The sequence below is a fragment of the Filicampus tigris genome, chromosome 13, assembly GCF_054856515.1.
Source record: "Filicampus tigris isolate MCC_2025a chromosome 13, RoL_Ftig_1.0, whole genome shotgun sequence".
In the NCBI taxonomy this organism is placed as follows: domain Eukaryota; kingdom Metazoa; phylum Chordata; class Actinopteri; order Syngnathiformes; family Syngnathidae; genus Filicampus; species Filicampus tigris.
Window position 1 is genome coordinate 23989899 of NC_141229.1, and position 18627 is coordinate 24008525.

The 18627-nt window shown below is 43.9% G+C and overlaps 1 protein-coding gene across 18 annotated transcripts in view; it reads left to right on the forward strand.

Annotated features, from left to right (window-relative positions):
• Nucleotides 1-18627, forward strand: part of ak7b (adenylate kinase 7b) — a 152292-nt gene that overhangs the window by 17931 nt on the left and 115734 nt on the right. For 12 of the 18 annotated variants that reach the window (XM_086048970.1, XM_086048968.1, XM_086048972.1 and 9 more), the window contains one exon: nt 10908-11002. In XM_086048970.1, coding sequence (XP_085905096.1) covers nt 10908-11002 — 95 coding nt within the window. Of the gene's footprint in view, nt 1-935; nt 1132-2400; nt 2566-10907; nt 11003-18627 lie in introns of those variants that run through there. The other 6 variants (XM_086048980.1, XM_086048981.1, XM_086048982.1 and 3 more) reach the window with 5 other exon arrangements.

The window sequence follows — 18627 nt, forward strand, 5'->3', positions numbered from 1 at the left end:
GCATTCATTGTTTTTGGGGCTCATTACAGGTAAAATTATTTAATTTACCTAATTTATATATCTAATTTATCTAAGTTCAAGTGAATTACTTTTTTTTGAGGCAACGACTGCATATTTCTTTTTTAGTAAAGTCAACGTGTTATTTTACAGTGTATAGCAGTATGTTACTCAAAGAGATGCACTGTTAATGACTCAAGTAAAAAAGTAGTCTTCCAAGTACTTGGGTAGTATTCAGTGGAGAAGAGTGCGGGCTACAATATTAAATGTTTTGACTCTATGGTGGGGGATCACTACCCTTGATCAATATTTCTATCAATAACATTTTTTTATTAAAAATATTGGAACTGATATTTTGTCCATGGTAATTGTAGTCAATGGTGTAAAAACAAAAACGGTACTGGAATGAGTGTTTCCATAAGCACTCCGTTCAGCTTTGCTATAGGGCATTCACAGAGTGAACTACTCTGAATGTGATTATTACAGCGAAATCCAGCAGTGTAACATCCCAAAATAACTCACGATGTTTATACACCTCCACGCATCCAAACATGTCTGTAAGATTTAGTTACAACATTAAACAATGTCCTCATCATCATGTCATCTTCCAAACCGCTTATCCTGTACAGGGTCGCGGGGAGGTGCTGGAGCCTATCACAGCTGACGATGGGCGAAAGGCAGACTACACCCTGAACTGGTCGCAGGGCACACACACACACTGAGCGGGAACCAATCCCACGCTGCCCGCATACAACTCAGGCGTGTGTACCACTACACCATCAGTCACCTAAACAATGTCCTATAGAATATAATTCCGTAAAAAATAATTACCTTTACCCATCTCAGATTCGCATTCTTTTTTCAAAAAGAAGGTTGCATACAAACTTTTGCGCCGCCAGTAACCACGCCCCTATGTCTGTTTCCACACCCCTACAGGGTAAACAAATCAATCTAACATTTTAGTTTGGTCCCTTCGCACAGTCACATTACTCTGAATTGTATTCCTAATGTTTCTAAAGTTCATAAAAACACGCTTTTCACAGTTTTTTTTCCAGTGTGCTTTAGACCCAAAATATTCTCCCATCACGAATAATCATCACACTCTACCACCAGCCCCCAACAGCATAACCACAGGTATGCTTTTTAAATTATTTTATAGATCGCTCATACAGACTATACAATTGTGCAATTATTCATGACTTTGTACATGTATCGGATTCTATTCATCATTCGTGTAACGTCAGAGGTCCAACTCGGTGTCATGTAGCCATGCCAGCATCTGGGGTCCTAAGTCAAAGAGGCTGGCTTCCGAGGTTGGTCTGTATATGGGGCAAGTGGTGATAATATGGTCGGCTGTCTGTCTCAGGGTCGCAGCACTCGCATGCCGCACTGTCTGACAGGCCCCACTTCTTCAATGATGTTTTAAAGCGACCGACCCCAGTTCATAGTCGGTTCAACATGGTCCATTACCGGCGTGGTAGGTTATCTCCTCCTATGGCGCCACCTCCTGAATCCCGGATGTAGTGGTGGATGCGAGAGGGACCTGCTGACCGCCACTCCTGCTTCCAAGCTGCTGCCAGCCAAGCATTTCTGGAGATTTCCACAGAGGTGGAATGGAGCATCCCTTGTGCTGCCTTGTTGTAGGGTTGGCGGGATTTGGAGGCGCTGCTGTTTATGTGGTGTTGTGTAGCCCCAGGTACTTCGGGGCTTGCTGGGCCTCCAGTCGTTTGTTGTCCACACGCACATCGAGTTCCCACTTTGCCTCTCTGGTATTGAGATGGTATGCTGCTACAACCGTATTTCCAATGTTGAGCTGTAGGCGCCACCTTTGAAGGTACGTTGTCAGAGTGCCCATGTCTTTGTTAAGGCCCTCTTCCATCGACTTCCACGTTGGGCGTCTTAGCATGATGGCAAGGTCGTCTGCATAGCCATACTTTCTGATAGATCGTGTATGTAGATATTGAACAGCATCGGAGAGAGGACAGACTCCTGTGGGACCCCATTCTATTCCTTACTCTGTACCACTTTCTAATTTTACATTCCAACACCCTCTCAATGACCCCCCTCTCTGACCACCTGCCTGTACATGTCCAGGCATGATTGGACACATATCCCTCACAATCATAAACCAACGTCAAATTTTATGTTTAAAACCTGTGGGGTGTCACCTTTTTTGTGTCTGCAGAAAAAACACATGTTGTTTAGTAAGATACCCTCCAAGTTTTTCTCATGGGTGTCACCTTTTTTTATGACCCTACGAAAAAACACATGTTGCTTGATTACCTTGGGCCACCTGTGCGTGCGGGAAAGGAAGCATCTTCTCCCCTTCTTGTTTAGATATACTGTTTAGAATCCTGCATGTTCAAATTCCAGGAATCATCTTTTTTTTTTATGATCCTACAGAAAAAACACATGTTCCCCACTCTTTGAGACATGCCCCCACCCTTCTGGACACCCTCTGCTGTTTACAGTGTGTGCGTGAAAGGATCCAACCTTCTCACCCATGGATGTGCGCTCACCCCTCCTCCTTCTCCTTCTCCTCCCTCTAAGTCAGTGGCATTCTCCTAGGTAAGATGAAACACAATCTATTAAAACAAACAAGACACATATCAAATAAAGTTCATACAAACCCTGACATATACTACTTTGACCTTTTGACTACTTCACACTAAATAGTGACCCTCGGGATGTATGGTAGTTAAATTTGAGCACTTCCAGATGTCCCTGGAAACTAATAAAATCAAATATAATATTTATGACCATGACCTTTGATCAGAAAAGCCATAAATCATGGCTTAGATCAAAGAGTTTTTGACAACTAGTCCATCTGTATACTTTTTTAATTGTGTTTGAACTGTAGTGTTTCACCCCAGGCAGATCCTCTCTTGACCGCCTAGGACCTGCATCATTGTCATCAGGAATTGCCTGCAATGTATCATAGCGAGGATAAAAAAAATATATACATAAAAAAAATCGCTTCCTGCTCAACACCTATACAGTATAGAAATGCTTTTATTTTACATTTAGGCTGCGTCTGGTGAGAGCAAACGCCGTTTCATCTGTGTAGATTCTCTCTTTTTTGTGAGACTAGCTATTCCTCATTATGATAGGTATGGACTAACTGCCACGTCCTCAACAGGCAACATAGCCATAACATATGAAAGCCAACTTTCAACATTATTGTTTTTTTAAATGCTGTTACTGTCTTTTTCTTCTTCATTTTTGCTTATTATTTCAGCACAAGCATCGTTTGCTACCTGTTCCTTGTAGCTGCACTTCTCTCCCGCTGTGAAAAATTATGTGTTGGCTCAGCTTTAAAAAGAACAGATGTGAAGTACTGTATTTCAGTTCAGGTAGTGGTGAGTACATACCACAAGACTTATCTAACAAGGCAGAAATAAATTGGCTACAAATGTTTGTGGAGGAAATGATGAAAAAAACGTTTTTTTAATTATTATGTTGAGCAGATACATAATCTTTTACATTTTTTAGTGTGAGAGTGACTCACGTCAAATGAATGATGGTGTGTTCAAGTTCCACTGAAAGAGGGAATTTAGAACTCTCAACACCACAACAAAGGAGTTGTGTGCTCCCAGCGCTTCCCAGCCTTACCGACATACAGGAAAACCTGTTGTGTTAACTAACGTGAGTAAAAAATTAAATCTATATCGGACTTATAATGTTAGTCTGCCTTGCCACGTTGGAGGTCTGTCTTCAGGAAAAGGAAATACTTACTCGGAGGTGAAAATTCTGGCATTCTTGTTTAACTTACCGTATTTTCCGGACTATAATTCGATCCGGAGTACAAGTCGCACCAGCCATAAAATGCATAATAAAGGGGAAAAAAACATATATAAGTCGCACTGCAGTATAAGTCGCATTTTGGGAGGAAATTGTGCGCTTAGTCCACATAATTTCCACCGAGCTACGATTTTACATGTAGCATACAAGAAAGTTACAGTAAGATAACTTTAAACTCACCAAAACGATTGTAGATCGCATAAAGTATTTTATTCATTCCCGACCATGTAGAATGTTTCCAAGTCTTCAAAAGTATTTATGCATTTGTTCGTTATGTTTTCCTCTCCTCTCTGCTGAGTGTGCTCCTCCTTACGTACGCTCTGATAAATACATACATTTTGGTCTTAAGGCCTAGATGTCATGATACGGCATGATGCAAAGGCGTGGAAGGACCCAAATAAGTGAGGGCGAGGCAGGAGGACAGTTGAAGAGATTTTAATGAATTGGCAAGTTGTGCAGAGAAATACAATGGACAGGGTGACGAGGCTTGTCTTGGTGACGAGGCTTGGCTCGGCGTTGTGACGAAGCTTGGCTTGGCATGGTGACGAAGCTTGGCTTGACTCCGCTCGGCGTGATTTGCCCTTGCTGTACTTTGTTCACTGGACGAAACACAACTCTGTGACACAAACAGACCTTGATGCCACTAGACACCACAAGACAACACCTCGACAACAAACAGCAACAACAACCAACAGCTTCAGACGACAATGACAATGACCCGACAAGAACTGAAACGAAAGGGAACTAAATACAGACATACTCACGAGACGAGAAACACCTGGACAGGACACAAAAGGTGATTGGTTAACACCAGGGAGTGGAAGGAGACAATAATCATAACGAGACAGGAACGCTGAAAAAACATGAAACTAAAAAAAAAACCTACAAGACAGGCAGATCATGACGTTAGATACACCAATTTTGCGCCCTCTGATTGATGTAGCGAACACCGTCATAACATCAGACCCCGTCAGGAAGCGTTTGGTGGATGTTTCAGCACGTTGAATCGGCGTCGTGACATTTGGTCACTCTGATTGGCTGTTAGCTCACGAATCAGCGCACGGGGCAAGAACAGGAAGTGACAAATGCGGATAAACAGTGAGCACACATTTGCTGCCTTAATCTTACAAGTACAAAAGCGAGGGTTGACAATGTAAGTATTTCACGATACTGTGTTAAGAGTGTGAGGGTTTGCTTGAGGGAGTTGTGGGAGTTCATCATGAGCGAAAAATATAGCTGAATACATTGTTTACATTTTTATGATCCGCCCTCTGCCAATATCTTTCCAGTTGGCTTTTTTTAGGGACGTTTTGAGAGTAGCTAAGTTTTTGAATGAAAGATTGGCCATCCCGGCCAAATGATCCCTTGAAAGGGAAAGTCAACCCAAACATATTTTTGGCCAGAATATGTTCTATGCAGGCCCACTAGTCTAAACACAGCATTCCGAATATATATTTGTGGAATATGAGAAATCCACCCATTTTTAGCTAGCTCAGGGGTGGCCATTTTGTCACTTATGTCGACTGAATATGACATCGAAGTTGCTCAGATAACGACCGATCATGGCTCAGCTTCAGAAAACAGGTGAGCATTGATTGGTCATTTTCTGAGCCCTGAGCAACTTCGATGTCATCTTCAGTGGCAAGAAGTGACAAAATGGTCCACCCCTGAGATGGCTAAAAGTGGGTGCATTTTGCTGATTAACTTATATTCCACAAACACAATATTAATCAGAATGCTGTATTTCAACTAGTGGGCCTGCATAGAACATATCCTGGAAAAAAATATGTTTTGGTTGACTTTTTAAGAAACATCAGCAGTGTTTGCTAGTCTTTGCTAGCTACTTGCTAGCAAAATATATTTAAATCCAGAGTTCATAATCCATTTAATTCACTTCCGTTTGCGTTTCTCCTGCCACGTCAGAGTTTGGACGTGGATGGTATCGATTGCACTTCTGCACTTTCGCCTTCGAATCTACCTCACCTGCGCGTTGCGTTTTTACTCTTTTTAATTTTTGGAGACTATTTTTATCTTATTTTTTATTTATTTAAATTTTTGTTAATCTCTGGGTCGCTTGATCTCGCGGACTAGCATACAGCTAGCGTGAGACGGAAACGGGCTAGCTTGGGGCTAGCTTGGAGCTAGTGTATTAAAATGCCTTCAGACGACAGCGACGAACACAATGGCCTGCTGGAGAAGGCAAATAAGACAATCTCTGACCTAAGAAGGGATATTCGTCGTCTCTCAGAGGAGCTCCATGAGAAGGAATCGGTCATCTCTTGCTTCGCGACCCGTTTCCCCGAACTCTCCGCGGTGGTCATGAGAAGGCGCGCTCGTGAAATCCTGTCGGCGACAATGACGGCTGAGGCGGCTGGCCTCTCGGACACGGCGAAGTGGGATCCAATTGCCTGCCCGGGGCCATCCTGCTCGACACCGTTGCAGAGTGACACCTGGGTCAAGGTGGTGTCCCGCGGCCGGAGGGCCGGGGAGCAACCCCACCGCCCCCAACTGGTCCTGGGGAATCGGTTCGCCGCCCTGGCGAGTGAGTCTCCTGTTCCCATCACTGCACTACAGCAGTCGGAGACACCGACTGCTGCGTCCGACGCTGGGGCTGTGCTCCCAGGGGCTCCCTCGGATTCCCCGCCACCCACGGCGACGACCTCGGCCGGGAACCCCATGTTGGGCGGGTCCGCCGGTGACACGGCCGTCCACTCACGCGTCGGGCTGCTCCGGGACGCGGTGTCCCGGTACAAGGGTGGTCGTCATCACCAGCATCATCGGCGACACTCATCGGTGTCATCCACCGTCTTCACTCGGCCTCGGCGGAGCCATCCTGGACAGTGGGGTCGTGAATCTTCCGCCGGTGGTGAGTCCCTTGGCGTTCCCTCCTCACGTCACCCACCGACCACCGTTATAATTGGCGACAGCACCATTAGACGTACTCACTATCCCGACTGCGTCACCCGCTGTTTTCCCGGAGCGAAAGTCATGGACATAGTTAACATCCTGCCGGGTGTTCTTGACTCTCTGCCATCATCCATTACCCGGCTCATCGTTCACGTTGGGACAAACGAGACAATACGCCGACAGTCTGAGCAGACGAAGAGAGTCTTTCACGCCCTCTTTGCCTTGTTAAGAACCTGCGGTCTCTCGGTCTGGGTGAGTGGCATTTTGCCGGCATTGTCTCACGGAGCCGAGCGCTTCAGCCGCCTTTTAAGCTTGAACACGTGGCTCCTACGCACTTGTGGCCACCTTGACTTTGCTTTTATTGACAACTTTAACCTATTCTGGAATCGCCCGTCTTTTTACCAGCCGGATGGTGTTCATCCGAACTCTCTTGGTAGCAAGATTTTAGCCGCTAACATCCACCATGTCGTAACCAATTCCACTCCCAGCTGACTCTTGTTTACCAATCATATTTCTTCTTCTACTCATAAACGCTGCAATGACAATGTCACTACCATCACTTACAGGCCAATACCAGCTGCTCACAGTACCACCACCCTCACTAGCTCCCCCTGCAGGCCCTCATTATCATTACCACTATCGGACAATTTTCCCATTGAAACCATCACCGGCAGACGCTTCCCTTGCACACACAAACAACGTGGTTTTAACAGTGGTAATCTAGTATATGTTAATACTGCTCATTCGTACCACCATGAGCGCACGTCCAGCACAACAATTAATCTGGCCGTGCTGAACGTGCGCTCCCTTTTAAACAAAACTTTTATCATAAACGACCTGATTTTAGACAATAATTTACATGGTATACTTTTGTCTGAGACATGGCTTGGTACAGATGCTCCAGTTGCTCTCAACGAGGCTTGCCCACCGAATTTTAACTTTTTATTTTCTACAAGGGATGGCAAAAGAGGAGGCGGGACTGCATCAATTTTTATTAATACTCTTTTATCAAAGGAGATCATTTTTAGCAGCTATTTATCGTTTGAACACCATGCCTTTGTTTTTAGCAGTCCCCCTATTCTCTGCATTACCGTCTATAGACCTCCCCATCATTCCACTTCTTTTATTACAGAATTTTCAGAATTCTTATCCATTTTATATTCCAGTTATAACAGGATATTAATAACTAGCGATTTTAATATACACATGGACAACATCTCGGACCCACTATCCAGAGATTTTTCAAACCTTTTAAACTGCTTGGATTTTAAACAGCACGTCTTGCAGCCAACTCACAACAGAGGACACACCCTGGATTTGGTTATAACCTATGGCTTGTCTGCTGGTGTGTCCTCTGTTGTTGACTTGGCAGTGTCAGACCACTACTGTGTCTATTTTAACATCGCCAGTTTTAACCATCTAGCAGTCCCGGTCAGAACAGTGAAGAAACGCTACCTATCTTCTGAGGTGGCAGCAAATTTTATCGAGATCTTAAAAAACACTCCTGCTGACATTTTACCTGCACCCTGTGATCTTATTGTTGACAATTTTAACCTACATCTTAAATCATCATTAGATTCAGTAGCTCCACTTTTAATTAAAACAACAAAAACAAAGACTGTACCCCCGTGGAGAAACAATGCTATCAAAATATCAAAGAGAAAATGCAGGAGTGCAGAGAGGAGGTGGAGAAAAAGTAAACTTACAGTACACTATGAAATTTTATGCGAACAACTGAAATCTTACAATAAAACAGTAAAACTGGCAAGATCTTCCTATTTCTCAAACCTCATTACAGTCAATAAAAACAACCCCAGGGTTCTCTTCTCCACCTTTGAACTTTTAACTAGTTCTGATTTTAATAAGTCCCCACAGAGACCAACAGATGCTCTCTGTGAGGACTTTGCAGACCACTTCAGAAGTAAAATCGATGACATAAGATCCAGTCTTTTAGCCCGTCAAAACACAAGTTTTAATTAACCCGGACAATCATATTTACATGAGGAAACACTGGAAAGTTTTGCCCTGGTTGATGCAAGGACACTTGTTCGAGTTTTCTCCCAGGTAAACCCAACAACCTGCCTTTTGGATCCAATTCCCACATTTCTTTTTAAGACATTTTATGGATTTTTTGAAGAACAAATTTTAAATATAGTCAATTGCTCTCTTCAGACAGGCGTCTTCCCCGCTGCCTTTAAAACGGCGGTGGTGAAGCCCCTTCTGAAGAAGAGCGGTTCTGACCCGAGCGTTTTTAATAACTACAGACCCGTATCCAACTTACCGTTTTTAAGTAAGATTTTAGAAAAACTGGTTTTCATCCAGTTGAATCATTTTTTAAATACAAATAATATTTTGGAGAAATATCAATCTGGTTTTAGGATGAACCACAGTACGGAGACTGCTCTTTTAAGGATCTTAAATGATATTAGGTGCACTGCAGACGTGAGAAAACTCACAGTCTTGGTGCTACTGGATCTAAGCGCTGCTTTTGATACAGTAGATCACCAAATTTTATTAAATAGACTTAAAAATCTAGTGGGCATCTCTGGTACTGTTTTTGACTGGTTTTATTCCTATCTCACAGACCGATATTTCTTTGTAAGTATGGATACTTGTTCCTCTAAAACTCATGAAATTAAATGTGGGGTTCCTCAAGGTTCGATTTTAGGCCCCTTACTTTTTAATCTTTATATGCTTCCCCTCGGGGATGTCATCAGGGGACACGGCATCAGCTTTCACAGCTATGCTGATGACACGCAGCTGTATATTGCCGTGTCTCCTGATGACACAGGACCCATTGATACCCTTTTAAATTGCATTTTAGATATCAAGTCATGGATGGCAGATAATTTCCTACAGCTCAATGAGGACAAGACTGAGGTTTTAGTTATCGGTCCCGAAGGTCAGAGAGAGAAGCTTTTACCAAAACTACACATTTTTAATCCCTCACACTGTGTGAAGAACCTTGGCGTCATTTTTGACTCTGAGCTCAGTTTTATTCCTCATATTAAAAATGTAACCAAGATTGGTTTTTATCACCTTAAGAATATCGCCAGAGTCCGCCCGTTTCTCTCTCAGGCTAACACGGAAGTGCTGATGCATGCCTTTATTTCCTGTCGTTTAGATTACTGTAATGCCCTGCTCTCTGGCCTCCCGAAAAAGAGCATTTCACCACTGCAACTACTGCAGAATTCAGCCGCTCGGGTGCTGACGAGAACCAGAGGGCGGGAGCACATTACGCCAGTTTTGAAATTGCTGCATTGGCTCCCTGTGTGTTTCAGGATCGATTTTAAAGTACTTTTATTAGTTTATAAATGTGTTAATGGTCTTGGGCCATCTTATTTATCTGATTTGCTTTTATCATACCAGCCCTCGCGGATCCTGAGGTCCTCTGGCGCCGGCCTTTTATTTATTCCAAGGGTGAGGACCAAAATGCATGGCGAGGCTGCATTCAGCCATTTTGGTCCTCACCTTTGGAATAGCCTGCCAGAGGATGTCAGGTCTGCAGAGACTGTTGATATTTTTAAGAGGAAGCTCAAGACACACCTTTTTAGTTTGGCTTTCAACAACTTTTAAATAATTTATCTTTTCTTTTGATTGAAGATAATTCTATGTTTTGCATTGAATGTTTTAAAGCACTTTGAGTTGCATTTTTATGTATGAAAAGTGCTATATAAATAAAATGTGATTGATTGATTGATTGATTGATAATTGACTGAAATAATATTTTGTGTCTAGAAAACTTTGAGAAACCAGCAAAAAATATTTAAATCCATACTTCATAATCCATTTAATTGACTGAAATAATATTTAGTGTCTGGAAAACTTTAAGAAACCAGAACTCTTACCAGGTTAAAACAAATTAAAGAGAAGAGCTCATTTTTAATTTGTGGACACCTGAGCCTTCTTTCTCCTGCTTTCTGATATTTTGTTTGTATCATCAAAACTGCCCAAGTCAAAGAGATGACTTAAGAAGATAGTGTTTTTGGATACTAATAAGTGTTGTGATTGGCTAAGGACACAGGAAACATGGCAGGATGATGCAGCAGTGGAAGGACTGTAGATATCAAAATTTGCCCAAAAAATGACAATCATGCTATGGGGCCGATGAAATGTAATTGATATAATTTATTCCACAGCCCTAGGCAAAGAAAGCTAAGCCAAATTTTACAAGAGGTGTTTTCTGTTTTCTGTATTTGCAGCCCTTTATGATGAAAAAAAACATTTTAAGCGACCAAAGATGTTCATCCTCATCTCTACAGTCATGACTTGGGCATGCAGTGAGCCAATCAGTTCGGTAAGTAAATGTCCACGTAATACGGGGGAGGGGGGCGGGGCAAGTGGTAGTTGGTCGAAGTTGGTAGAGGGAAACACTAACGGAGCCCCGTTTAAAATGATAGGCGGACCGGCCTATAGGTGAGTACTATTTAGTCCGGTCGGACAAAAAGGCGGATTGACGGAAGGCGGAAGGATACCCACCCTGCAGGCGGACGACAATAAACGGACCAGGGATTTTTTGTAAAATGCCCAGCTCTGTAAACTCCTGAAGTTTACAAAGGACACCACTGTCATCAAGCTCATCAAAGGTGGTGTCTGCATATCTATGAAAAGTGCAGTTACTCTACGGACATGTGACCTTTCCGCCATACATATCATTAAAACAGATTTGTACTTGTGCAGACTGACAATTTGTACTCGTACACTTAGAAGCGGGTTCTGGGGGGCAGGGCTAGGTACAATGCGCCGCCATCTCAACCAATCAAGTGCGACGGATTTGAGCGGTTGAAGCTCAACCTCATTGCTTACCCTTGTGTAATGGGGGATATCTACACAGCACTTACATAGCAAACTTTGTAGTGGTAAATTCACAGGTGCTTTTCGAGGAACTTTTTTCTAGGAGGATGTAGATGGAATGAAGCCAAATAGACAAACACACTGCCGGCATGTATTCAATAGAAGAACTATGTGCAATCACCTTTCACTTCCCTCAATGTCGTTTGCTACATTTCAACCTCTGGTTGAAGGAGTCGCCACTAGGAGTCACAACCTCTGGTTGAAATATAAAAATATATATATATATATATATATATATATATATATATATATATATATATATATATATATATCCGTCCGTAGTCACACATCCAACGATGAATAGTGATCCCTCAAATGGTTTCAGTCTCTTTCATAAGTCGTCAGGTGTACCAAAGGAAAAAAAAACCTGCATGATCATGGTAAATTATTCTCTTTTCTCCAATTGTTTTTTTAAATGAATGTCTCATCATGAATTCACTATATTTCAATATGTACAGCAAATGGCAAATCAAGGTCAGTTACCACGACATTGACACAATGGCTTCTACAACTCATAGCTTATTTTAGCATCATTAGCGTCATTAGCCCTGCACAGCACGGCAAATAATGAACTCACCGGAGAATGCAATTCTATTTACAGCCGTCTGCAGAACTCCCGGTACACAGGTTTGGGTGAACCTCGGATGACACTTGCTGAAAAGGTTCTTTTCCTCTGCTTTCACCGTGTGTTTTACTCTTCCAGTTTTACGCAGCTCTTCACTTCATAACTTTCTCTCGTGTACTGAATTAGCTGACTCACGGTAGTTGCATCACCTCCTCTCTCTTACTCTCTGACTGAGAAGACATTAGTTACTTCTGCTCTCTGCTGGACAAAAACAGCTACTGCAGGCAATACAATAATATAACAAGTGGAGTGTTTAATTTGAGTGGGTTACATCCTCCCCCCCTTAATCAAGCATATATCCTTTTATGTTGGAGTTAAACTCAGCGGGTTTTAGCTGACAATTTTAAGGTGCAGTGTCAACAGATTGGGAGAAAGCTTCATTTAACCCCACGAAAATGGAGTGCATAATAGTCACTAACGGGTTACCAAGGATTGCATACGTCAGCCTTTTTGGAGCTATCCTTTCTATGGAAGACCTTCTTAATTCTATTCCTTCTTTTGGGTCAGAACTTGTACCATTTGACTCGACCTGAGCTTTTACGTTTTCCTCTTAAAGGCATTCTTATTTTATCTTATCTTATGTGCTGGGTATCTTCGCTCACAGTGAGAAAGACCTCTATTTGCATAAGCAATGACTCTCAGTTTGCCTTCTTGTTCTTGATAAAGGGTTGCACCGAGGCCATGCATACCCGCATCCATGTGTAATATATGGTTTCTTAGGGTCAGCAAATCCAAGGAGAGGAGCTGTGGTGAGTTTCAGAATGAGAGTCTTGAATGCGTCTTCGCGAGCTGATGTCCATTTTTCATTGAATGGCTTTCTGAAATCTTGAGGGACACTTTAAGTTGGAATATGAAGAGAATGACCTTCGCTTTGCAGGTGAGTATCCAGCTGTTAAATCATTGAGAGGCCTGGCAAATTTGGAATAATATCTGATGAGCCTTCCGTAATATCCTGAAAAACTGAGGAAAGACTTAAGTTCTTTGATGTTGTTTGGCCTAGGCCAGGTGGTAAGGGCAGTTATCTTGGGGGGATCAGTTTCTACTCCATTAGCGGACACAACATGACCAAGATATTTGACAGATGTCCTGAAAAACTGACATTTCTCAGGAGAAAGCTTTAAGACAAATTTCTTCAGTCTGTGGAGTACTGTGAGCAATCGATCCTCGTGTTCCTCAAGAGTGGCAGAAAACACGCTGAGGTCATCAAGAAAGACTAAGACTTCACTCAAGTTCATTCCATGCATGCACTTCTCCATTACTCTTTGAAAAGTATGTGGAGCATTGGTTACTCCCTGTGGCATTCTATTAAATTCCCCAAATCCCATTGGGGTTACGGACGATGTTTTATGCTGAGAAAGCTTCCTTAATGTTGGGCAAAGCGTATGCATCCTTGATTGTTTGTCTGTTCTATTTGCGGTAGTCAACACACAAACGGATGTCACTGTTGTTCTTCTTCACACAAAACAACGGGAGAAGCAAATGGACTTTGTGATTCTCTTTTGATGTTAGCATCTTGAAGTTCCTTCAAATGAAGTCTGACAGCTTCGTAGTCAGATGGATGGATTGGTCTGGGTCGATGTTTAAATGGAAGTTGGGTCTAACAAACAAATTTTATGGTTAACTTCAGTGGTATGGCCATAGTCAAGGTCACTGAGTGCAAAATCACTGCATTTAACTGTTTAGTTATTCTCTCATTGCACTCCTGAGATAGGGGCGAATCTTCAAAGTCAAACTTCAGTTTGCCTGAATCAGAAATTTGCATGGAATTGCATGCTGCAGAGGTCCGAGTGGGCTGAGATGATTCTCTTGATGTCGCTCTTGCATCGGGTCCTGCCAGTGGTGACACTCTTAGGAAGGGAAAGTTCAGCAAGGTGGTGACCAGCTAGTACTTTTATAGCATGTGCAGTTTCATTTTTCACTAGTACAGGCACCTTGAAGGATGATTTAAACGGGCTTGTTATTATGTAACTGCAAAACAAGTGACCACTTGGTAAACCTGACTGTGGAGGCTCAACTAAGAGTGCTTCATTGGCTGCTATCTACCATAGCCAGTCAAAGCTACTTTTTCTCCTGCAGGAATGATGATGCACTTTTTTCTTTGTAGCTCCATTGTGGCAATTTTCCCATTGTTTTGACTATTTTTGAACCTTTGATGCAAGTGCCTCACAAATGGGGAACGATAGCAGCTTTTAGTCATGTCCGAGAAGCAATTTTCAAACAGAATATCAAGGGTATTGGTGCCTATTAATAGGGGGGATATTAATGTTAGTTCTATGGTCAGGCACAACAAGGGCAAGTGTGTCAACTGTTCCAGGTGTTTCCATGGCATCCTCTGGAATATTAATACTGACCTGAACACATCCCAAGTAGGGCACTTCTTTCAAGGAGGTCTTTTAGAGGAAAAACCGGTCTACCAAGGGCTTATGGGCTGGATTTTCACATTGCTTAGCTATATGACCATCATTTCCGCATTTGAAGCAAAACCAAGGCTTTGGTTTGGGTTTGGATATTGTCTGCAAGGTTTGGATTGTCGCTACAGCAGTTGGGGTACTTTGTTGGCCTGACTTGGAATTTTTTTAGTGCATCCCTATCTCCTTTTCTCTTTCTTTTTGCTGAGATGCATCTGTAGTTCGGCAACTTCCTTTCATAAGTCTCTGTTTCTGAAATGTATGTTTATATTACTTTTGCATTTGTGTCATAAGAGTCAGGCATTTCAGATATCTGCTGCATATTTACAAATGTCCCACTTTTTGTGTTCCCAAAGGGGCATTGCATGTGATCAAGCTTAGCTGCTTGTCTGTCTTCCTCTGTTTGCAGCTGGAGTAGGAAATCAGAGAAATTAGGAGGTGTTTCTGACCTAAACTCTAATTGCAAGGGTAGTATGAGGGATTGATCCCAATATCCACGTTGAAATTGTCTCAGTAAGTGTTTGTCAGCATCTGTACTGGTAATGCCACCTCTGTGTAGCAGTAGTGAGTAGCACTTTCAACCGCTGTAAGAACTCAGAGGCTTTCTCTCCTGTGTTTTGGTGTACTGAGGAACCTTGCAAATATTTCCTCCCCATCCTCAACTAAACTGTAAGCTGACCGAAGAAGTTTCACATAGTCACGACAAGTTGCAAGTTGTCTTACTAGCTCAGAAACTGGTGGAAGGAGGCTTTTTAATATCTTACGCCTCTGTATGTCAATAAACTCCACATGAAGAGACCATGTCTCAAAGTCAACTTCATTTGTGGGCTTAGGCACTCTGCCTTTTCTTGCAACTTTTTTCGAGGAGTATATAGATGGAATGAAACCAAATAGACTTGTTAAATTTTTTAAAATAAACTGTTGGCATTTATTCAATCCAAGAACTATGTACAATCACCTTTCACTTCCCTCAATGTCTTTTGCTATATTTCAATCTCTGGTTGAAGAAGTCGCCACTAGGAGTCACGACCTCTGGTTGAAATAATAAAAAAAAAATTAAAAAATAAGCTCTGAGAAAATAAACAAATTATTGTTCATCTACCCGGGTAGTGTGTTTATATGTTTTTTTCAACTTATCTGTTGATGAGAAGAATGGAACAGTCGATGTCCTCAAGGCTGGTGAGATGTTACTGTTACTCCAACGTAGGTCTGTGGTAGGTCCGCTGTCCGTAGTCACACATCCAACGATGAATAGTGGTCCATCAAATGGTTTCAGTCTCTTTCATAAGTCGTCAGGTGTACCAAAGAAAAAAAAAACAACCTGCATGAGCAGGGTAAATTATTCTCTTTTCTCCAATTGTTTTTTGAAATGAATGTCTCATCATGTATTTACTATATTTCAATATGTACAGCAAATGGCAAATCAAGGTCAGTTACCACAACATTGACACAATGGCTTCTACAACTCGTACCTTAGTTTAGCATCATTAGCGTCATTAGGACATCACTACATTTTGTGCTAATGTACATGTTCTTTGTACATAAGTCAATATTTTCTCATATTTTTGCTAGACACTTAACTGCTTCAAACAGAGACTGAGGGCTTTGAGGTATAGCTTGAAATACATATCATGGTAATATTTTAATCTTTTGGTCCTAACAGTAATGGTGAGTGTAAAAATCACAGTGAGAATATTTGTGATTGGGTTATTTATGCCGTTGGCGAGTTCCAGCCGGTGTTAGAGCATGTGCTAAATTGCTAATGTAGTCCTCGCCTTATTTTTTGTCTAGATACGTGCTGATTGTAATACAACATTTCTGTTCATAACTGCTGGATCTCCACCCTTATGACCCCTAGTGACCCGGAACTGACCTGGAAATGACCTAAGTGTCCCATAAGAGACCCAAAAGACTCAGAAATGACCCGGAATTGACCTCTAGTTACCCGGAAGTGACCCTAAGTGATCCAGAAGTGACCCAGAAGTGACCCGCAAGTGCCGCCAATGAAGTGACCCAAGTAACCCAGAGATGACCCAAAAGACCCAAAAGTGACCCCAAGTACCCAGAAGTGACCCGGAAGTGACTCACAAGTGCCCCCAAGGGACCCGGAAGTGACCGGGCAGTGACCCAAGTGACCCGGAAGTGACTCGGACGTGCCCCCAAGTGACCAGGAAGTGCCCTTAAGTGATCCGGAAGAGACCGCTAGTGTCCCGGAAATAACCGGAAGTGACAAAGAAGTCACCCCAAGTAACCAGAAGTGACCCGCATGTGACCCCAAGTGACCCGAAGACGATTTTTGGGGGATCGAAGTCGCAATCTCAGACAACGCGATTTCGAAATCGCCAAAGATACGTTTTTTTTAAAGGGCACGTATCCCCCTCGCTCACCATTAGTGGCATGCTACTGTGGGCAGATCGAGCGCCGAACTGGTTAAAAAAAAAAAAAAAAAAGCATCCTATGACACGCCCCTACTCCCGGAAATCGTTCGCGGATGCTTGAATGCTAAGTGTTAAGCTAGCTTGCCCTCTAACAGTCTTTATTAATACCATATGTAAGCACCGGGGAGACCTCGAGGTGAGTATCCCCAGTCTAGCTAATGTCCCTGCCCAAGATGGCTGCACCGGGGAGACCTTGGGGTGAGTATCCCTAGTCTAGCTAATGTCCCTTCCCAAGATGGCCGCCGCACTGGGGAGACCTCGGGCGGAGTATCCTCAGCCTAGCTAATGTCCCTGCCCAAGATGGCCGCCGCACTGTGGAGACCTCAGGGTGAGTTTCCCCAGTCCAGCTAATGTCCCTGCCCAAGATGGCCGGCGCACCAGGGAGACCTGGGGGTGAGTTTCCCCTTGTCTAGCTAATGTCCCTGTCCTAGATGGCCGCCGCACCGGGGAGACCTCGGAGTGAGTATCCCCTGTCTAGCTAATGTCCCTGTCCAAGATGGCCGCCACACCGGGGAGATCTCAGGGTGGGTATCCCCAGTCTAGCTAATGTCCCTGCCCAAGATGGCCGGCGCACCAGGGAGACCTGGGGGTGAGTTTCCCCTTGTCTAGCTAATGTCCCTGACCAAGATGGCCGCCGCACTGGGGAGACCTCAGGGTGAGTATCCCCAGTCTAGCCAATGTCTCTGTCCAAGATGGCCGCCGCACCGGGGAGACCTTGCGCTGAGTATCCCCAGTCTAGCTAATGTCCTTGCCCAAAATGGCCACCACACTGGGGGAGTATCCACAGTCTAGCTAATGTCCCTGACCAAGATGGCCGCCGCACTTTGGAGACCTCGGGGTGAGTATCTCCAGTCTAGCTAATGTCCCTGTCCTAGATGGCCGCCGCACTGGGGAGATCTCGGGGTGAGTATCCCCAGTCTAGCTAATGGCCCTGACCATGATGGCCGCCGCACTTTGGAGACCTCGGGGTGAGTATCTCCAGTCTAGCTAATGTCCCTGTCCAAGATGGCCGCTGCACCAGGGAGATCTCGGGGTGGGTATCCCCAGTCTAGCTAATGGCCCTGACAAAGATGGCCGCACCGGGGAGACCTTGGGGTGAGTATCCCCAGTCTAGCTAATGTCCCTGTCCAAGATGGCCGCCACACTGGGGAGATCTCGGGGTGAGTATCCCCAGTCTAGCTAATGGCCCTGACCATGATGGCCGCCGCACTTTGGAGACCTCGGGGTGAGTATCTCCAGTCTAGCTAATGTCCCTGTCCAAGATGGCCGCTGCACCAGGGAGATCTCGGGGTGGGTATCCCCAGTCTAGCTAATGGCCCTGACCAAGATGGCCGCACCGGGGAGACCTTGGGGTGAGTATCCCCAGTCTAGCTAATGTCCCTGTCCAAGATTGCCGCCACACTAAGGAGACCTGGGGGTGAGTATCCCCAGTCTAACTAGTGTCCCTTCCCAAGATGGCCGCCGCACTGGGGAAACCTCGGGCGGAGTATCCTCAGTCTAGCTAATGTCCCTGCCCAAGATGGCCCGCCGCACTGTGGAGACCTCAGGGTGAGTTTCCCCAGTCCAGCTAATGTCCCTGCCCAAGATGGCCGGCGCA